At 56.2% G+C, this 21,622-nt stretch overlaps 2 protein-coding genes across 2 annotated transcripts; both read left to right on the top strand.

Moving 5' to 3' along the window:
- Positions 1–354: 354 nt before the first annotated feature.
- Positions 355–7,444, top strand: SLC25A41 (solute carrier family 25 member 41). Its single transcript, XM_032252089.1, has 7 exons — positions 355–878; positions 2,103–2,258; positions 3,738–3,887; positions 4,066–4,173; positions 5,020–5,187; positions 5,271–5,418; positions 6,973–7,444. Exons 1-7 carry the CDS (start codon positions 672–674, stop codon positions 7,143–7,145), a joined length of 1,110 nt encoding a protein of 369 aa, XP_032107980.1. The 5' UTR covers positions 355–671; the 3' UTR covers positions 7,146–7,444.
- A 1,621-nt stretch (positions 7,445–9,065) lies between these two features.
- Positions 9,066–21,060, top strand: KHSRP (KH-type splicing regulatory protein). Its single transcript, XM_032252090.1, is given in 21 exon segments — positions 9,066–9,314; positions 11,666–11,762; positions 12,422–12,460; positions 12,793–12,832; positions 13,959–14,008; positions 14,183–14,254; positions 15,073–15,130; positions 15,444–15,618; positions 15,741–15,839; positions 16,197–16,295; positions 16,436–16,538; positions 17,172–17,272; positions 17,381–17,525; positions 17,612–17,772; positions 17,855–17,964; positions 18,349–18,437; positions 18,516–18,646; positions 18,648–18,717; positions 18,793–18,870; positions 18,949–19,109; positions 20,119–21,060. Coding segments are annotated over 21 exon segments (2,136 nt in total). The 3' UTR covers positions 20,128–21,060.
- Positions 21,061–21,622: the final 562 nt, after the last annotated feature.

The following is a 21,622-nucleotide window of genomic DNA, read 5'->3' on the forward strand; positions in this document are numbered from 1 at the left end:
TTTTTTTTTTTTTTTGAGACGGAGTTTCGCTCTTGTTACCCAGGCTGGAGTGCAATGGCGCGATCTCGGCTCACCGCAACCTCCGCCTCCTGGGTTCAGGCAATTCTCCTGCCCCAGCCTCCTGAGTAGCTGGGACTACAGGCACGCACCACCATGCCCAGCTAAGTTTTTGTATTTTTAGTAGAGACGGGGTTTCACCATGTTGACCAGGATGGTCTCGATCTGTTGACCTCGTGATCCACCCGCCTTGGCCTCCCAAAGTGCTGGGATTACAGGCTTGAGCCACCGCGCCCGGCCCTAATTTTTGTTATTTTTAGTAGACACAGGGTTTTACCATGTTGGTCAGGCTGGTCTCAAACTCCTGATCTCAAGTGATCCATCCACCTCAGCCTCCCAAAGTGCTGGGATTACAGGCGTGAGTCACCACAACCGGCCCACAATTCAATGTATAACAATCACATATTCATTGGTTTGGGGATCAGGAGGTGGACATTTGGGAGGAAAGGGGCTATCCCGCTGCCCACCACACCCAGCGAGGTCACAGGGGCGTCTGTGACTTCATCGTCCCCTAGGTCCCCCAGGCAACAACCCTGCCACTAGACATTCCCGCATGGTAGCTGGACCAGCAAACGCTTCTCAGGGATTTGAAGCCCAGTGTCCTAACTTCCTCCATGGGCTCTCCGCCTGGGGAACCTGAGAACCCTTCCTCAAGGATCCAGACGCTGTTTAGGAAGGTCAAGACCTTACTCACCAAACCCCCTCCTCCGCCCCCACCTCCGCCTCCAGCCCGCTCCTGGAAGCCTGGCTGTACACACGTGTATGGGTACGTGTTTGGGCATATGCATGACAACAGTCTTGAACATCTCCTGTCACAGCAGGTGAGTTTTGGAAACACAGGTGTCCCAGCGCCTCTGGTCGGCCCTGCAGGGAGAGGCCAGGTTACCCACACCCTCTCTGGGGCCCACTCCCCTGCTAGCAGATGTAGAATTCCACCTTGAAGCAGGGCGAGGTGGGAAGGCAGGGTGCAGTGGTTCACACCTGTAATCCCAGCACTTTGGGAGGCTGAGGCAGGCAGATCACCTGAGGTCAGGAGTTCGAGACCAGCCTGTCCAATATGGACAAACCCCATCTCTACTAAAAATACAAAAATTAGGCCTGGCACAGTGGTTCATGCCTGTAATCCCAGCATTTTGGGAGGCCGAAGGAGGCAGATCATGAGGTCAGGAGTTCAAGATCAGTCTGACCAAGATGGTGAAACCCTGTCTCTACTTAAAAAAAAAAATACAAGTCCGGGCGCGGTGGCTCAAGCCTGTAATCCCAGCACTGTGGGAGGCCAAGGCGGGTGGATCACAAGGTCAAGAGATCGAGACCATCCTGGTCAACATGGTGAAACCCCGTCTCTACTAAAAATACAAAAAATTTGCTGGGCATGGTGGCGTGTGCCTGTAATCCCAGCGACTCAGGAGGCTGGGGCAGGAGAATTGCCTGAACCCGGGAGGCGGAGGTTGCGGTGAACCGAGATCGCGCCATTGCACTCCAGCCTGGGTAACAAGAGCGAAACTCCGTCTCAAAAAAAAAAAAAAAAAAAAAAAAGAAAAGAAAAAAAAAAATAGCCAGGCATGGTGGCAGGGGCCTGTAACGTCTGCAATCCCAGCTACTCCGGAGGCTGAGGCAGAGAATTGCTTGAACCTGGGAGGTGGGTGTTACAGTGAGCCAAGATCACACCATCGCACTCCAGCCTGGGCGACAAGAGCAAAACTCTGTCTCCAAAAAAAAAGAAAAGAAAAAAGAGTCTATATGATATCAATTCCTTTGGTAGAGATGTGATTTATCACTCAGTATAAGGACAAGCTTTGGAAATAGTCCCTACTTGGGAGGCTGAGACACAAGAATCACTTGAACCCGGAAGGCGGGGGTTGCAGTGAGCCAAGATCGCACCACTGCACTCCAGCCTGGGCGATCGAGTGAGATTCTATCTCAAAAAAAAAAAAGCAGTTAGGGGAACAGGATGGGTCTTTCACCAGGAGGGCGCCCTAGAGGTGTGTCTGGGGAAGGTGCCCCCACCTGGCAGAGGATGAGGGAGGGCTGGGTCTGCCCTGCAGGTGCTGGGCACAGGAGAGCAGCTGATGGTCCCTACGGAAGTCCTGGAAGTGGATAACGAGGGGGCCCTGTGGAAGTTTCTGCTCTCAGGAGCTATGGCCGGGGCGGTGTCTCGCACAGGCACAGCGCCTCTGGACAGAGCCAAGGTGTACATGCAGGTGCGTGGGGCTGGGGTGAGGATGGGACCCAGTGCTGGAGCCACTGGGGAGGGCGTGGGGTGGGGACAGATAGAGTTGGCGTGGATGGAGTTCAGGGTGGGAGTGCCGGCTGGAGTTGGGGCTCTCCTGGGGTGGCCGAGATTGATGTTGTGGGTGGTGATGGAGCTGGTGTGGACACAGCTTGGAGTCGAGTTGGAGAAGAGGTTGGGACAACTTACAACGCTGGGCCCAGGAGTGGGTGGGAGGTCAGGGAATGGGGGTGGGGGTCTTTGGATGAGTTTAGACAAGGTAGGGGCCTGGGTGTGGTGGCTCGCGCCTGTAATCCCAGCACTTTGGGAGGCCGAGGCAGGCAGATCACCTGAGGTCAGGAGTTTGAGACCAGTCTGGCCAACATGGTGAAACCCTGTCTCTACTAAAAATACAAAAATTAGTGGGCGTGGTGGCAGGTGCTTATAATCCCAGCTACTTGGGAGGCTGAGGCAGGAGAATTGCTTGAACCTGGGAAGTGGAGGTTGCAGTGAGCCGAGATCACACTGCTGCACTCCAGCCTGGGCAACAGAGTGAGACTCCATCTCAATTAAAAAAAAAAAAAAATAGGCCGGGCGCGGTGGCTCATGCTTGTAATCACAGCACTTTGGGAGGCCGAGGTGGGTGGATCACGAGGTCAAGAGATCGAGACCATCCTGGTCAACATGGTGAAACCCCGTCTCTACTAAAAACTACAAAACATTAGCTGGGCATGGTGGCGCGTGCCTGTAATCCCAGCTACTCAGGAGGCTGAGGCAGGAGAATTGCCTGAACCCAGGAGGCGGAGGTTGCAGTGAGCCGAGATCGCGCCATTACACTCCAGCCTGGGTAACAAGAGCGAAACTCCGTCTCAAAAAAAAATAAAAATAAAAATAAAAAGTAGGACTGGAGCCATCCCAAGCGGGATATCTCACAGCTGCTGTCTCAGCTGGTCCGGAGGCTGAGGCAGCAGAATCACTTGAACCTGGGAGCTGGAGGTTGCAGTGAGCCGAGATTCCGCCCCGCACTCTAGCCAGGGTGACAGTGAGAAGAGCAAGAAAGAGAGAACCAGAGGGAAAGGGAAAGAAAGGCAAGGAAAGGAAGAAAAAAGGAGGGAGGGAGGGAGGGAAGAAGGAAGGAAGGAAGGGAGGGAAGGAGGGAGGGAGGGAGGGAAGAAGGAAGGGAGGGAGGGAGGGAGGGAGGAAGAAAGGGATGGAGGGAGGGAGGGAGGAAGGGGACTGGAGAGAAGATGAAGAGGAGGATGAGGCGGGAATGTGGGTTGTTACTGGCTTTCAGTCTGTGTTGTATGCAATTCAAGAACTGTCCAGGGAAGGAGCTAAAGGAAAGGGGATGGACGGGGATGGGTTGGCGTTGGGTGGCTGGGGAGGTGCAGGTGGGACTGCGCTTTGGGGCAGGGATGGGGACAAAGACAGAGGCAAGCAGGGGCTCCTCCAGGGTCCTCCCTCCACCCAGGTCTACTCCAAGACCAACTTCACCAACCTGCTGGGGGGGCTACAGAGCATGGTCCGGGAGGGGGGCCTCTGCTCCCTGTGGCGGGGCAACGGCATCAACGTGCTGAAGATTGCTCCTGAGTACGCCATCAAGTTCTCCGTATTCGAACAGGTGGGGAGCGAGGGGTTTGCTTCCCCCAGCTCAAGCCCAAACCCCTCCTGTACCCCACAAAGTCCAAGCCCGTGTTCAAGACGCACATTCACCCTCCAGAGCCCAGACCTCGTTCCTGCATGGGTTTTGTGTGGGAGGGTGCCCGGCTTCTCTCTCATCCTCTTCTCTCCTGTCCCAGTGCAAAAACTACTTCTGTGGAATACAAGGGTCTCCGCCCTTCCAGGAGCGTCTCCTGGCCGGCTCCCTGGCTGTGGCCATCTCCCAGACCCTCATCAACCCCATGGAGGTAAGAGAACATCTGGCCCACAGGTGAGGAAACACCATGGAAATTAGGTACCCAGGTTGCTGGGGCTACTTCTGCCTTCTCCTTCCTCCCGGCCTCCTTCCCTCCTCCTCCCCTCCTCCCCTCCTCCTTTCTCCCTCCTCCCCCTTCACCTGTTCTTCCTCCTGCTCCTGTCCTCCTCCCTTCCTCCTTTGTGCCTCCTTCTCCCCTCCTCTTTTCTCCCTCCTCCTCCCTTCCTTCCCCCTCCTCCTCTCTTCTCCTACCTCTCCTTCCTCCCCTTCACCTCTTCCTCCTCCTCCTCTTTCTCCTTCCTTTCCCTCCTCCCCTTCATCTCTTCCTACTCCTCCCCTCCTTCCTCCTCCCCTCCTCATCCTCTCCTCTTTCTTCTCTTCTCCCTCCTCCCCTTCACCTTTCTCTCCTTCCTCCCTCCTCCTTCTCTCCGCTCCCTCCCCCTTTCTCCCTCCTCCTCTTTTCTCCCTCCTCTCCCTCCTCCCCCTCACCTCTTCACTGCCCTAAGGAGCCTCTGTTCTCTACCTATTCACTCCCTTTCTTTTCCCCCCAACCTTGATCTTTTTGCCATAAAGTTTTGCCCACCTCAGCCTCCCAAAGGTCTGGGATGACAGACGTGAGCCTTCTTCCCTCACTCTCTTGGCCTTTGCCAGCATTTGTGCGTCAGAACTCAAAATTCAGAGAGCATCCCAGAGAATCTGACTGATCCGGGTCTGAAACCCAGCTCTTTGTCTTCCTGAGCCTCACGTTCCTTGTTTGTAGGGTGGGGACAATGGCCACCCCTGAGGGTCACTGACAGGATTTAATCAAAGGAGCTGCCTCGTTCCCCACCATCCCCAGGTTCTGAAGACGCGGCTGACCTTGCGCCGGACGGGCCAGTACAAGGGGCTGCTGGACTGTGCCAGGCAGATCTTGGAGCAGGAGGGCACCCGCGCCCTTTACCGCGGCTACCTCCCTAATATGCTCGGCATCATCCCCTACGCCTGCACAGACCTGGCCGTCTATGAGGTATGGCTCCTGCAGAGGGGGTGGCGGGGACCACCAGAGCCCAGGCTCCTGGTGAGATTTCTCCTGGCCCCCTTCTCTTGCAGATGCTCCGGTGCTTCTGGCTGAAGTCAGGCAGGGATATGGGGGACCCCAGCGGCCTGGTCAGTCTGTCATCTGTGACGCTGTCCACGACCTGTGGCCAGATGGCCAGCTACCCACTGACTCTGGTGCGCACCAGGATGCAGGCCCAAGGTCAGCCAGCACCCCCACCCCCCCCAGCGGCCACTGCACATGCCCCTTCCCCGCCCCGCCCGGGTGGTCTCAATTTCTCATCCTCCAAAACCGAGTCCCACACCCTGCCTGTCTGATCCCCGCCCACCTTCGATGGCTTATTTGGGTGGAAACACCTGAAATCTAAGAGATTTGGGGACTGTGCGCAGGGCTAGTGTGGGGACACTTTTAAGAGTGGTGGATGAAGGACCTGTTTTGAGATTGGTGGATTATTTTGGGGGACTGAGTCCATTTGAGGCAGTCAGATTTGATTTTCTCTTATTTTTTTTTTTTTTTAAAGACAGAGTCTCACTCTGTTGCCTGGGCTGGAGTGCAGTGGCACAATCTCAGCTCACTGCAATCTCTGCCTCCTGGGTTCAAGCAATTCTCCTGCCTCAGCCTCCTGAGTAGCTGGGATTACAGGCATGCGCCACCACGCCCAGCTAATTTTGTATTTTTAGTAGAGACGGGGTTTCACCACCTTGTTCACGCTGATCTCGAACTCCCGACCTCTGGTGATCCACCCACCTCGGCCTCCTAAAGTGCTGGGATTACAGGCTTGAGGCACCATGCCCGGCCTTTTTTTTTTTTTTTTTGAAGTGGAATCTCACTGTGTCGCCCAGGGATGGGATCTCAGTTCACCGCAACCTCTGCCTCCTGGGTTCAAGTGATCTCCTGCTTCAGCCTCCCAAGTACCTAATTTTTGTATTTTTACAAATTAGCCCAGATCATTTTTGTTTATTTATTTATTTATTTATTTTATTCACCTGGATGCAGGTGGGCTAAGGCCGAATAGGGTGTTCGCCTATTTATTTATTTATTGAAATGAAGTTTCGCTCTTGTTGCCCAGGCTGGAGTGCAGTGGCACGATCTGGGCTCACTGAAAACTCAGCCTCCCAAGTTCAAGCAATTCTCCTACCTCAGCCTCCCGAGTAGCTGGGATTACAATGCACATGCCACTATCCCCGGCTAATCTTTGTATTTTTAGTAGAGACGGGATTTCACCATGTTGGTCAGGTTGGTTTCAGACTCCTGACCTCAGGTGATCTGCCCTCCTCGGCCTCCCAAAGTGCTGGGATTACAGGTGTGAGCCACTGCCCCTGGCTGGATTTGGGGAGTTCCCAGGATTACAAGGGAAATGGCAATGAGTTTTAAGGAACCCATGAAGACTTACTGTACTCACCTAAAAATCTGACCCCAGCCCTAAAATTTACCCTAATAAAAATCACTAAAACTGGCCAGGCTCGATGGCTCACACCTGCAATTCCAGCACTTTCAGAGGCCAAGATGGGCAGGTCACCTGAGGTCAGGAATTCAAGACCAGCCTGACCAACATGATGAAACTCCGTCTTTAAAAAAAAAAAAAAAAAAAAGTAAACTAAAAACGAATCAATTTCTTCTAAGACTCTTCAAAACTCCTTTCCTACTGACCCCACGGCCCCTACCTGTGGCTTCAGCAACTGCCCAAAACATTCCAGACTTCTAGGAGGCTGGGTCATCACTGGTCTAGTCCTGATCTTGCCTGTGTCCCTGCAGACACCGTGGAGGGCTCGAACCCCACCATGCGCGCAGTCTTCCAGAGGATCCTGGCCCAGCAGGGCTGGCTAGGGCTGTACCGAGGCATGACCCCCACGCTACTGAAGGTGTTACCAGCAGGTGGCATCAGCTATGTGGTGTACGAAGCCATGAAGAAAACCCTGGGCGTATAGGCTGTGAGCTGGACGACAGCCTAGGCTGAAATGGGATAGGTGGACCTGATGACCCCTGGCCCCAAAGAGCCCGAAAGGCCTCAAGACTCAGGCCCTTGAGCAGTTTTTGGTGGCAAAAGCAGGCTCGGGGTTGCCGGGGGAGCTGCTGGGTCAGAAGATTCCTAAGGCTCCCTCCCCAGGATGTAGCCTGAGACAAGAAACTTCGACTCCAGTCTGGGTCTTTGTGGGTCGACCTGGCTCCAGGGTGGAATGGTGAACATGGCAGACAACCAGGAATAAAGAGATGGTTTTGGCTGAAAGTGTCTGGATACCTGGGCCTAGGAGTGGAAATGGGTGCATGAGATCCCTGGATCCAGCAGGAGAGCTGGGGACCTTAGGACTCTGGGTCCTGAATGGGAATTTGTGTCCAGGAGAGGAGATAGGACCTAGGATAGGAGCTTGAGGCTTGGATCCCAGGGCCTTATGCGAAGGGAGTAAGGGGTGTGAAGTGAGGGGCTGCGATGCCTCGATCCAGGTTGTTGTGGACTCGGGTGGGGGCTGGCTCCTTGAGTCCTGCAACAGAATTTTTTTTTTTTTTTTTTTTTTAATAGTCTCACACTGTTGCCTGGGCTGGAGTGCAGTGGCACAATCTCTGCTCACTGCAACCTCAGCCTCCTGAGTAGCTGGGATTACTCCAGGCAGGAACTGCCCTGAGTAGCTGGCCCGCCACCACGCCCAGCTTATTTTATGTATTTTTAGAAGAGATGTGGGTTCACCATGTTGGCCAGGTTGGTCTCGAACTCCTGACCTCGTGATTCGCCCGCCTTGGCCTCCCAGAAGGCTGGGATTACAGGCGTGAGCCACTGTGCCCGCCCTTCCTGCAAGAGCTGAAACCTCTAGATGGGTGGAGGTCGAGAGAGAATAGGGCACTGGGGATCCCGGGTTTCCTGCTCTCCGGTCTCCCCATCTCCGGAAGCACTCGATCTCTAAGGCTTCAAGTAGGCCACGTGCCGGGCCTACCCAGCCAGGCTCCAGGGGAGCTAACCCAGACGTCAGGCCCGAGTTCGGGCAGCCGGTCACCACCGCCCACGTCGGCTGCCATTCACTCAAGCTCCCGCTAATCCCCTCTCGCAGTCTGGTGGCTGACTCCGCCCCAATGCAGCGGCGCTTCCACTGGCTCCCACCAAAACTGGGCGCCTTGATTTCCTTCCTTCCCATTTGTCCAGACCAGTGTCAGTTCCGAACACCCACCCATGTCGCTCAGCCATTGGTTTAGAAGTCAGGGATAGAAAAGGATTCTGGTTAACAAGGGAAGCAATTAAAGTCCAAAGCCAACCTCATCACCCAGAACTCATCAGGGATTGGATTAAGCTGACTACCCATCTTTACAAGCACCGCCCCTCACGTGCATTCATTGGCTTGCGCCCACGACTATCAAAACGAACGCCCACCCAGCCAGTCCAAAGGAGTCTTTCACTAGGCCCTGCCTTACAGTCCACGTGACTCTTTGGAACCGTCAATCTAGTTCTGAAGCCGCCCCGCGAATCTGGAACTCGCGCTTCATTGGGCCTCCTGCCTTCGCAGATCCCCGTCATTTGCCCGCCCAGCACCGGCTACTCGCAGCTATTGCCTCTGAGAGCTGTCGGTCACCCTGAGCCTCCCGCCCATTGCCGCTCGTTGCACTCCGATTGGCCGCCTCCTTCAGAGCCCGCGATTGGTGTCCGGGGTGCGGCGGCTGCCTCCCACTGGCCCGCCGGAGCTGTCCGTCACGCCGGCGGCGGGAGGGGGCGACCCTCTCCCCCCTCGTCGTCTTCCCAGCGGCTGGGTTCCCAGAGTGCTCCGCGGCTGTGTGGAGCGAGGCCTTGTTCCCGCGTTGAGCCGCCGCCGCCGCCGCCGCCTCCTCAGCTTCAGCCTCCGCGCCAGGCCCGGCCCCGCCGCGCCATGTCGGACTACAGCACGGGAGGACCCCCGCCCGGGCCGCCGCCGCCCGCCGGCGGGGGCGGGGGAGCCGGGGGCGCCGGGGGAGGCCCTCCGCCGGGCCCGCCAGGCGCGGGGGACCGGGGCGGCGGCGGCCCCGGCGGCGGCGGCCCGGGCGGGGGGTCGGCTGGGGGCCCCTCTCAGCCGCCGGGAGGAGGCGGCCCAGGAATCCGCAAGGACGCGTTCGCCGACGCGGTGCAGCGGGCCCGCCAGGTGAGGAGGCCGAGGGCCTGAGGGGCGCGCTCGCGCTCGCGCACGGGCGGGGGAGGGGGCGGGGGTCACGTGCGCGCGCGCGCGCGGGGTCGCGGAGGGGGGGCCGGGGCCGTCGCGGGGTCACGTGGGCGGTAGGCGGGGGCCTGGCCCTCCCGCGGTTCTTCGAGTGGGCTCCCTGCGGGTGACCCCCCTGCAGGAGGTAGGGGCGCACTGGGGGTCACCAGGAGCCGTCCTGGATGTGCAGGCGCCCCGGAGCTTGGGGATGCACTTTTGGGACTCCCTCACCCCCCCGCCGTCTTAGGACACGCCTGGAGGCAGGGGTCCACCTTACCGGGCGGAGGGTCTTGACCCTCTCCTCCATGTCAGGGCAAAGGGCAGATGTATGTCCCCAACTCAATCCATTTCTGTCCCCTCACTAGGAGGAAGGGACATTGTGGGGGTGGGAGGGACAGTCCTTTCTCTTGAGTCGGAAAAGTAGGTGGGGGACCTGTCTAGGGCTGAACGCCTGGGCGAAATGGGGTAGATGAGCATAGGGACTGGCTTTTGGATGGTTCCGTGGCTTGAAAGCATGGTCTGTGTCTTTGCGGGAAAGAGGGGAGGATCTCCCACCACCGTGTCTTGAGGCGTGATGACAACAAGGAAGTGTCACATGCTTTTAGGACTGACCTCTCCAGCTCCATTTTCAGCCTCTCCATGGCGTGGAGGGGTGGGGGTCGGTAGAATGGGAGGACTTTGCCGCCTTTCGGGAAACAGACAGGCTCCAGGGCTGTCCCAGTGCCTCCGGGGCTGGAGACTGGCTCCTCCCAAGGTGGGAGGTACCCTTAGGTGAACGCCTGTGTTCTGGCTCTCTGTGGTCTCTGACTTCCTCACCCTTGGAGTTGGGTGGGTTCTAACGTGCATTTGGTCTGATTGCCCAGGGAACTGTCTTGATTCTGGGGCAGTTTGAACGGAGGGAACTGTTGCTGTCAGTTGGTGGGGAAAGGCCCCCTGTGGGCATCCCATGAGCTTTGGCTCAAGGGCAGCATAGATTTTTCTGTGGAGACTGGTGAAAAGGGAGATTATTTAACCCAGACTCTGACTTTAAGTTTGATGGATTGAGGTTTCTTTAAAGTTGCTTTTCACATGTCTGAGATGTAACTTGTATCCCAAAGAGTCTTGTTTTGGGTGTTTTGTTTTGATTTTTGAGACGGAGTCTCTTGCCACCCAGGCTGGGGTGGAGTAGTGCAATCTGAGTTCACCACAGCCTCCGCCTCTTGGGTTGAAGTGATCCTCCTGCCTCAGCCTCTGAAGTAGCTGGGATTATAAGGGTGCACCACCACACGCAGCTAATTTTTGTATTTTTAGTATAGATAGGGTTTCACGACGTGTTTGGCCAGACTGGTCTCGAACTCCTGACTTCCAAGTGATCTGCCCACCTCAGCCTCCCAGAGTGCTATGATTGGATTACAGGCATGAGCCACCTCGCCACGCCATCCAGAGAGTCTTGTTTTGATCAGATGAGGATTTCATATACCTTGAAGTCCTCAAATTTTTTCAATAAATCGATACAAAGATTTTGAGAGTGAAGGAGATAGGGGAAAGTTGAACTCTTCAGCATCCCAGGAGAACTGAGCTAAAAAAAAAAAAAAAAAAAAAAAAACAACAACTGGTTATGTCAGCTGGGGCCACTGACAGGAGAAAGTGTCTGAAAGCTCCTGGAGATGACCTGGGGACCCTCCTTGGCACCCGAGCCTCTGTTCCTTTAACCCTTAGGACCAAGTCAGTGTGGATTGTAGGCTGGGCACAATTTTTTGTTTGTTTTTTTGAGACGGAGTCTTGCTCTGTTGCCCAGGCTGGAGTGCAGTGGCCACAATCTCGGTTCACCACAACTCTGCCTCCAGGGTTCAAGCAATTCTCCTGTCTCAGCCTCCCAAGTAGCTGGGAGTACAGGCGTGCGCCACCAACACCCAGCTGATTTTTTTGTATTTTTAGTAGAGACGGGGTTTCACCAAAGTTGGCTAAGCTGGTCTCGAACTCCTGACCTCATGATCCTCTCGCTTCAGCCTCCCAAAATGCTGGGATTGTAGGCGTGAGCCACCACACCCGGCCTGCTGGCCACAATTAAGACACAAATCCCAGCAGAAGGGAAGAGGGGAATTTTGATATTCCTGGATAGCTGGTGAGAACCTTGAGGCCTGGGTTCAAAACTCCTCCTAGGATGTCTTAACCAACAGACCCTTCCCTGAATTGGAGGGCCAAACACCAGGACTTGATGGGCTTTTGTAACCAGGAGATGTTCTGAGAAGTTGAGCTGGGCGCCATGGAGGGTTGTTTTTTGTGGTAATTCTTCTGTGCTTACTACTTTATTCTAGATCGCAGCCAAAATTGGAGGCGATGCTGCCACGACAGTGAATAACAGCACTCCTGATTTTGGTTTTGGGGGCCAAAAGAGACAGTTGGAAGATGGAGGTAACTCACTGCTGCTGCCTTTAGTTTAGGAGGAAGGGCTGGGGGCAGAAAGAGGTGCTTTTGTTTTGAGTGTGGTTCAGAGCGGGTGGGTGTTGCTGCTGTTTGGTCTTTTAAAACCTCAGCAGTCCTGGCTTTGTTAATTCTTTTTGTCCTGTCTGCCATCCTGAGGTATCAGGTGGCAGAGAGGAGGGCAGATTGATTGTGACTGGGTCGAAGTTAGAAGTTCCCAAGATGATTCCTCCCCTTCTGGGAGGCTGAGGCAACCTGGAGCAGTTAATGAGGCTTGATGTGAAGTTAACCCGGCCCTGGGGCGCGCACTGTGACCCCAAGTAGCTGGTGTAACCAGTGATCAACTCCTGACCAACTCTACTGTTACCCGGACGCCCCTCTCTGCTAGAGGCGGGTCCTGTCCTAAACCAGGAGGACTCAGGTGCCTGGTGGTGTTTGCGTGTTCTGAAGGTTTTTTTTACTCTAAGCATTGGTGGAGGGATTGGTGGAGTCTGGGTCCCCTCTGGAGCGGATCTCTCCTAGGCTCCTGTCTCAACTCTAAGGGTGGGGACAGAAGGGGACTGTTTACCTTGGACATGTGGCACCAGCATCAGGTTTGAGGCAGCCATGGGTGGGTGGGTGCTGCATCTGCCATCCTCTCTCTTTCCCAGATCAACCGGAGAGCAAGAAGCTGGCTTCCCAGGGAGACTGTAAGTCCAGGGGGTCTGCAGGCGGACATGGCTTCAGGGGCTTGAGGTTTTTCAGGAGTCAGGAAATAGAAGCACTGAGGAGGTGGCAGCTCTTTACAGAGCCTCCTGGTGCTTCCATTCTGGGGCCCATACATTTGAGGGATCCTAGGACCCCTGAAATAGAGGCAGATGTTCTCTGTGCTTTTGTGGGGAGGGGTCCACAGCACACATCAGGCACTGGAGTAGGCTGGGACCATGGTGCCAAGCTCTGCCCCCTCTGCCCCTGGGGCAGGCAGTGCCAGGTACCCAAGGAGGAGCTAAGCCAGTCTTTGCTTTGGGTTTTCTCTCTGCAGCAATCAGTTCTCAACTTGGACCCATCCATCCTCCCCCAAGGTAAGCCATGGTGGAGCCCACACGGCTTTCTCATCTGTTGGCCAGCAGACTGGCCTTTCTTGCTGACTTTGGGAGGGCTCTGTCTGGGTGCTGCAGCTCTCAGGTTTTATCCCCTATTGACAGTTGACCAGAAAGTGCTCAGACGGGAATGAGGCAGAGGAGCTGCCTCCATTCTTCTTGCCCCTTGTCTGAAGGGCTGTGGGAGGAGAGGGTCGTGGCAATCACTGTGGTGACAGCATGGTCTCCGTACCCTATGGCTTTCTCTGCTGGGGTGGGGACTCTGAGCAGCACAGATGTCTTCTTCTTAGGAGAGGCTGGGAGGGCCTTGCTTCCCTCCCTCATGCATCTTCTGCAAAGTGCTCATCCCACTCAGCGGTGTGCAGCTCAGGGCTCTTTGCCACCTTTTTGCCCCCCAGATGGACTGAGGTGAACCTGACACAGGTCAGTTGTGAGGGGTCAGTTTTTCGTTGGATTTTTTTTTTTTTTTTTGAGACGGAGTCTTGCTCTGTCGCCAGGTGCCAGGCTGGAGTGCAGTGGCGCGATCTCGGCTCACTGCAACCTCCGCCTCCCAGGTTTAAGCAATTCTCCTGCCTCAGCCTCCCAAGTAGCTGGGACTACAGGCACACACCACCACGCCCAGCTAATTTTTGTATTTTTAGTAGAGACGAGGTTTCACCATGTTGGCCATGATGGTCTTGCTCTCTTGACCTCGTGATCCACCCGCTTCGACCTCCCAAAGTGCTGGGATTACAGGTGTGAGCTACCGCACCCAGCCAGTTTTTCTTTTTCTTCTTCTTTTTTTAATGGGCCAGTAGTTTCATAAACTACTAGGAAAATGAGATGAAAAGGACATACAGCCAGCTTATTTAGAGATGAAAGGCATAGAGTGACTGTCAGCTTGCTGGGAAAGTGTCTCAGCGATGGAAAGGCACCAGGCCACAGGCCACACTGCCCCAGACCAAGCCTCTCAGGGCACAGATCGGGTAACTGAAGTCTCGAGAGTGTTTGTGGCCTGACTGGTCAGATTCTGCTTAGGCCTACGGCAGCTGTGGCTTCATGTAGCCCTCCCAGAGCTTCTGTCCTCTCTTCCCACTGGAGGACTGACCTTTGGTGTGTTTCTTTACAGGACTTCAATGACAGAAGAGTACAGGGTCCCAGACGGCATGGTGGGCCTGAGTGAGTGTGGGTCACTTTGGGTGGGGAGGCCCACTCTTCCCCAGGAGGAAGTGTCCTGTGAGCTCCTGCCAGTGCAGAAGCACTGGTCTGAGAGGGCCCCTCTGTGCTGTTCTCATTTGCCCCTCCTTTGTTCCCTCCTCATACTTCGCTTTTCTCTTTTTTTCCTCCATCCAGTCATTGGCAGAGGAGGCGAACAAATTAACAAAATCCAACAGGATTCGGGCTGCAAAGTACAGATTTCTCCAGGTACAAGACCATCAGGTTCCTGCCAGAAGGGGGGCCGGGGTTGAACCCTTTGCACTTCCCTTTAATTACTTAATTTCCACGAGGACTGTGGACAACATTCGAGGTGGCGCTTGTTGGTGCTTAACTACAGACCAGGCTCAGCACAGCATCTCACTCCACTAGTACTGCCCACGGGGTGCAGCTGTGACTTTATTTTCAGTGGGTTGGGACGGAGTAAGGTGGCAGGGCTAGCACTGCCCACAGGGGCCTGGTTGCAGACACCGAGCTCCTAGCCACTGTCCTGCCCTGCTGCCTGAGTGACAGCACCCAGCAAGACTGCGCCAGGCAGGGTAATGTGTTGGAAAGAGTCATTGCTCTGAAGTCGGGCCCAGGTCCAGAACCCAGTTCTGGCTGCATATCTACTCTGAGACAATATAGTTATTTCTTTGGTTCTCAGGGTCCCGAGTTGCAAAAAGCCTGCTTGGCAGGGGGTTCTGAGGCTTCACTTTGGATGTGTGATACGTGCTGTCTGTAGAAGAGGCTCTGGTGGTCATCACTGGTAGTGGGAGTGGCCAGGTCCTAGACCTTCTAGAATCTGCTCTCCCTCCACCTCATCCTTTTCCCTAAAAGACCTGCCTCCCTTCCTGGGCTTTAAGCTTCCTGACCTCAGCCTTGCATCAGGCAGCCTCCCAGGTGTTCGGAGGAAGTAAACTGATTTGTCAGGCTGCTGAATGGGACAGAAGTGACCATTTGTTGTTCTGAAAGTTTCTTGATGTCCAAGGCAGACCTTTCTCTGCCCGTGGACCAGGGAGGGCACTGACTCTGTCTCCTCTTTCCAGACAGCGGTGGCCTACCCGAGCGCAGTGTGTCCTTGACAGGAGCCCCAGAATCTGTCCAGTAAGTCCCCACGGGGCCTCTCATTGTGATGCAGGGGGCAGGCAGAAGCCTGCTGTGTCCTTTTGAATTCAAAGTTGGGAGTGACTTGCACACCGTGTCCTCTACTCCTGCCCACTCTCCAGAGAGCCACGTTAACAGGCTGATTCCCTGGCAGTCTAAGACCTGGGGAACCTGGAGCTCAAGCAGCCCCAGCAACTGGCCCTTCTTCCTTGTCATCCTTGCACAAGTTGGGATCACCTTCCCCTTGAGCTGGGTGGGCCACCAGACCAGTACCTTTTTCTCCATTGGTGGCACCCACTCCTCCCCTTCCCAGGAAAGCGAAGATGATGCTGGACGACATTGTGTCTCGGGGTCGCGGGGGTCCCCCAGGACAGTTCCACGACAACGCCAACGGGGGCCAGAATGGCACCGTGCAGGAGATCATGATCCCTGCGGGCAAGGCCGGCCTGGTCATCGGCAAGGGCGGGGAGACCATTAAGCAGCTACAGGTGAGGGCAGTGCCGGGTGGCTTCCTCTGCATCCACATGCCCCTCACCACCACCACCACTACCACAGCAGCCCAGGAAGTCCTGGGAGAGCCCAGCACTAATGGTTAACCTTGGTTGTAAAGGAACGTGCTGGAGTGAAGATGATCTTAATTCAGGATGGATCTCAGAATACAAACGTGGACAAACCTCTTCGGATCATTGGGGATCCATACAAAGTGCAGGTGAGCATGCTCTGCAGTAGTGGTGGGGTTCCAGAGTAGCGTGGGCAGGTTGGTAGGCCCAGTGGCCTGGGATCTGCATTCGGCCAGAGAGGTATGTGCATGGTTGTAACATGGTGAGACTTGCAAGTGCGCTGGCTCGGAAGGCGGCCCTGAACTGTCTCCCAGCTATGTGTGTGTGAGCCAGCGGCCTCATCTCTGATTTTCCACTTTCTTACCTGGAAACGGGGCTGCTTGCAGTGTCTGTGCATTAAAGTGGCAGGTGGAGAGCTCAGTAGGGTGCTGTGCTGGGCTCAGCCAGGGTTCGTGGATCCCTAGCTGAGGGCTCACCTATGGGGGCTGCCGCCTATGTGTTTGCAGCAAGCCTGTGAGATGGTGATGGACATCCTCCGGGAACGTGACCAAGGCGGCTTTGGGGACCGGAATGAGTATGGATCTCGGATTGGCGGGGGCATCGATGTGAGTGTGGGCCCCGACTTTACCCCCTCCACACCCACCCCATGGAGGGAGGGGCCGGGGTGAGTGGCTTCTCATGGCCAGTGGACAGCAGAGGGCAGCAGAGCTGCAGGCCAAGCTGACCCAGCCACTGCCCTCTCCAGGTGCCAGTGCCCAGGCATTCTGTCGGCGTGGTCATTGGCCGGAGCGGAGAGATGATCAAGAAGATCCAGAATGACGCTGGCGTGCGGATACAGTTCAAGCAAGGTCAGGGCTTGGCCCACCCTTCCCCTAGCCAGCAGCCCCCTTGGGGAGGCAGACTCTGAGGCAGCTGGGCACCGTGGTCAGTCAGGTGGTCTCCTTCGAGTACCTCGCTGCTCCTAGTCCAGCTGTCAGAACATGCCCGGTCCCTTTCTTCTGGGATGGCCACGAGAGGGTGACATGGGCTTTCCAAGTCTGGGGGGATGTCCCTATCATGTCTTCTCTTCCTCTCCCACGTTGGAGCCCATCCTGACAAGACAGTCCAGGCACCCCACAGGCTGGGTCAGGCCACTCTACCTCAGCTCTGGGCTCTTGCCAGCCCTCAGCCAGTCTCTGAGCAGCCTGCCATGGGGAGAAGGGCTTCTCTAGTTTTCAGGTTTATTCTGTAAAATCTCTCAGTGCTGGAGGTGCCGGGTGCTGGAAGAAGCCTGAGCCACCCCCTGGCTTGGCCGTGGGTTTCCTTCTCTGGGAATGTGGGCCGCCTCCCCGTCAATTCCTGAATGGGTGGAAGCTGGGAGCAGCGATACATGTCTGAGATCTCACGCCAGCTTGGTGTCTGCCCTAGAGAGGCAGTGTTGCAGGGCGCTGGGGGTGGGCTCTTTTAAACTTGTCTCTCTGCCCTCTCGGTGCTGGCTGCAGACGATGGAACAGGGCCCGAGAAGATTGCTCATATAATGGGGCCCCCAGACAGGTGTGAGCACGCGGCCCGGATCATCAACGACCTCCTCCAGAGCCTCAGAGTAGGTGGTCCTGGGTGCTGACGGGGATGATGGCAGGGCCTCCAGGGCAGTGCTGTGGCCAGAGCGGCTTCCAGGGTTCATCCTCTTAATCTTCCCCTTGTTTTGCAGAGTGGTCCCCCAGGTCCTCCAGGGGGTCCAGGCATGCCCCCAGGGGGCCGGGGCCGAGGAAGAGGCCAAGGTAACTGGGGCCCTCCTGGCGGGGAGATGACCTTCTCCATCCCCACTCACAAGTGTGGTCTGGTCATCGGCCGAGGTGAGCGTGGCCCCCTGTGCCCTGTCCCTTGCCCCCTCTCCCCTGGGCCACCACTGCAGGCCACCTTCACCTGCGTTTCTACCCAGGTGGCGAGAACGTGAAAGCCATAAACCAGCAGACGGGAGCCTTCGTGGAGATCTCCCGGCAGCTGCCACCCAACGGGGACCCCAACTTCAAGTTGTTTATCATCCGGGGTTCGCCCCAGCAGATCGACCATGCCAAGCAGCTTATCGAGGAAAAGATCGAGGTGGGCTGGGGAGGGCTCTGGGGGCTTGGGCTCACAGCCCGGATCCCAGCCCACTCACCTTGGCCACTCTCCTTCCCTCCAGGGTCCCCTCTGCCCAGTTGGACCAGGCCCAGGGGGCCCAGGCCCTGCTGGCCCAATGGGGCCCTTCAACCCTGGACCCTTCAACCAGGGGCCACCCGGGGCTCCCCCGCAGTGAGTATCCCTCTCTGCCTCTTGGGCTTTAGGGTTGGGGGGTCACTGAGCTGGCAGGAAGTGCCACCTCCGTAGAGGTGCAGGTGAGGGGCCTTGTCCAGTCTGTTTTTGTGGACAGCGTCAGCAGGCTCTCTCCTGTCGACTGGTAAAGCACACGCTCCTTTCAGCATCCTTCCGTGTACCTAGAACTTTGAGGGCTTGTTTTGTGTGCTTGAGCTGACACTACACGTCCTTCATGTTGCTTCTCATCTAGGCCTTTCTCTGGTGTCTTGTTGAGCCTGGTGGTCTGGGTCTCTGGCCCCTCCCCACTCAAAAACGCATGCCCCAGGTGGGCGGGCTTCGGCCCCCCGGCACTGCTGCTCACACATCCCTTCTCTCCTGCAGTGCCGGGGGTCCCCCTCCTCACCAGTACCCACCCCAGGGCTGGGGCAATACTTACCCCCAGTGGCAACCGCCTGCTCCTCATGACCCAAGTAAGTGATGGGCCACCTGGGGAGGGTGGGCCCTGCTCTGTGCCCGAGTCTAACCTGGCGTATCCCTTCCTTCTGCAGGCAAAGCAGCTGCAGCGGCCGCGGACCCCAACGCCGCGTGGGCCGCCTACTACTCACACTACTACCAGCAGCCCCCGGGCCCCGTCCCTGGCCCTGCGCCGGCCCCCGCGGCCCCACCCGCTCAGGGTGAGCCCCCCTCAGCCCCCACCCACCGGCCAGTCGGACTACACTAAGGCCTGGGAAGAGTATTACAAAAAGATCGGTGAGTCTGCAGGGCGGCGGGGGGCTCCAGCTCTGCCGGGGTAGTGGATTCTGACCTGTCTCATTGCCCCCACAGGCCAGCAGCCCCAACAGCCCGGAGCACCCCCGCAGCAGGACTACACGAAGGCCTGGGAGGAGTACTACAAGAAGCAGGGTGAGTGGCCGCTCTGTGGGGACAGAGGTGGGGACAGCCCTCACCTACAGCCTCTCACCTGGCTCTGCCCACCCACAGCGCAAGTGGCCACTGGAGGGGGTCCAGGAGCTCCACCAGGCTCCCAGCCAGACTACAGTGCCGCCTGGGCAGAATATTACAGACAGCAGGCCGCTTACTACGGACAGACCCCAGGTCCTGGCGGCCCCCAGCCACCGCCCACACAGCAGGGACAGCAGCAGGCAAGTGGGAATTGCCACCCTCCTCCTCCTCCTTTCTCCTTCCAACCCCCGGCCACCGTCCATCCTGCCTTAGTGGGTAGCGCCGGAAACCCCTTCCCCTGCGGGGTGTGCCCTTGATGCCTGCTGCGGGGGCCGTGTGGCCGGAGGTCTCCGGGAGTCCCCACGCACCGCCAGGGAAGCGTTCGCTGGGTCCAGAGGTTAAACGAAGAGGCCTCCCTGCGCCGGCTGCTTGTTCCTGTGTGCCGCTGTCGTGATGCTGGGGAGCGCTGAGACTCGCAGGCGGGACTTCTGAACTGCTGGGGAGTTGGGGGGCAGGCAGACAGCGCGGACGGTGGGCACCGGCCCGGCCGCCACCTCGCTCACAATCTGGCCACTTGGGAAGAAAACGTCTATTTTTTCCCCTTCTCTGCATCAGTTTTTTGGTTTTTGTTCTTTTTATTTTTTAAACCCATGATCTTTTTTCCCATGTCCAAGTGACTGTTGCAGGCGGCCCGGCTCTGGCAGGGACTGGTGGGGACTTGGGGAGTGGCCCAGGCCCCTGCCCTGCCGGGCTAGACCTCCCATGCGCTCGCGCTTGCCTGTGTCCCGGGCTTGTCTGTGAAGTGGGCGTGAAGATCGTTGCCACCTTCCAACCTACCTCACAGGGGTGTTGTGGGGACACCGTGATCTCTGGATTGTTCATGTTGTTGTGCTGTGCCGGGAGCCGCTGTCCTCCGGAGACAGGGCAGCTCCCCTCCGACCCTAGCGCCTCCACCCTCTGCGGCCCGCTCCTCTCTTCCTGCTCTGTCCCTCCTTCTCCATCAGGGAGCAGCGTGACTTCAGCGAGTCCTGCCAGCACCTGGCTAGACAGTTAACAAGCACGTCCTTCCAGCCTGAGCCAGCGCAGGTTTGGGAGGGGCCTTCGTGGCCCCCCCCCCCTTGGTGTTCCAGCCCCTCCTCTCTTCCGCCCCCTAGTCTCCCACCCTCCCCTCCCCGTAGTGACCGATTCCTATCTCTTCCCTCTCCGCAGGCTCAATGAATCGAATGAATGTGAACTTCTTCATCTGTGAAAAATCTTTATTTTTTTTTTCCATTTTGTTCTGTTTGGGGGCTTCTGTTTTGTTTGGCGAGAGAGCGATGGCTGCCAGGGGGAGTATCGGGGAGCCCTCGCGGCACGTGGGGTGGGGGGCTTGGGGGTGTGCCGGTCCCTCACTCTCTCGCCCGTTCTGTGTCTCACATGCCTTTTCTTTCAAAATTGGGATCCTTCATGTTGAGCCAGCCAGAGAAGATAGCGAGATCTAAATCTCTGCCAAAAAAAAACCTTTAAAATTAAAAAACACAAAGAACAAAGCAGAACTTATAAAATTATATATATATATATTAAAAAGTCTCTATTCTTCACCCCCCAGCCTTCCTGAACCTGCCTCTCTGAGGATAAAGCAATTCATTTTCTCCCACCCTCGGCCCTCTTGTTTTTAAAATAAACTTTTAAAAAGGAAAAAAACAGTCACTCTTGCTATTTCTTTTTTTTTAGTTAGAGGTGGAACATTCCTTGGACCAGGTGTTGTATTGCAGGACCCCCTTCCCCCAGCAGCCGAGCGCCCTCCTCTCCTTTCCTTTCCTCTCTCCTCTCCCCTCCTCTCCTCCTGCCCTGGCTCAGCTCCCTCGGCCCTGCCCGCCCCCTCCCAGGACTGGTCTGTTGTCTTTTCATCTGCTCAAGAGGAGATTGAAACTGAAAACAAAATGAGAACAACAAAAAAAATTGTATGGCAGTTTTTACTTTTTATCGCTCGTTTTTAACTTCACAAATAAATGATAACAAAACCTCCCCGTCTGCGGGTGCTGTCTGTCTCTCCCCCGCTCTCTCCCTCCCTCCCCGTAGTTTTGAAGCAGATGTTTGTTCTTTATAGATGTTGTTTAAAAAGCCTGATAATGGTGATTGAAAATTACAAACTTTGTGTTTTTTTTTTTTTTTTTTAAGGAAACAAATATAGGAGAAAATAGTTTTCTTCAGGCGCAATGTGCTTTCCTAATGCTGCCCCCCCTCCTTTTTTTTGTTAAATAAAGTGCTTTTTGTTTAAAAAAAAAAAAGATGATGCTGGCCGCAGTTGTGTTTTCAAGAGGAAGCAAGTTGAAGAGCAAGTCTCAGCTGAGGAGAGTGGGCTGTGGTCCCCCAAGACGTTCCCTTTCTGATGTGGGAACGGGAGGCCGGCACTGCTGTCTTTCCCCACCCAGTTTCCCTCCAGGATCTGGGGAGCAAAGCACTCAAGAAGGCCCCAGGGACAGGTGTTCCCACGGACGCACTGTTGGCTACAGGAGGTCCTCTGGCCTATTGAGATTCAGAGCCCTGAGGTAGGAGCCAGGCCCTTGCCAATGCTTGCTGGATGACTGGACCAAATGGGAGGTGGGAGAGGGCAACGAGGGGCAACTCGAGCTGTTTGGCCCAGGGGTATCTTGCGGCCCCCAGTGCAGCTGCAGGGTCTGAGATTGTGGCTGAATGCCAGCATTAAAACGCAGCCTTTTGGCTCATGCCT

The sequence above is a fragment of the Sapajus apella genome, unplaced genomic scaffold, assembly GCF_009761245.1.
Source record: "Sapajus apella isolate SASKATOON/1434 unplaced genomic scaffold, GSC_monkey_1.0 scaffold77, whole genome shotgun sequence".
NCBI classification, from domain to species: domain Eukaryota; kingdom Metazoa; phylum Chordata; class Mammalia; order Primates; family Cebidae; genus Sapajus; species Sapajus apella.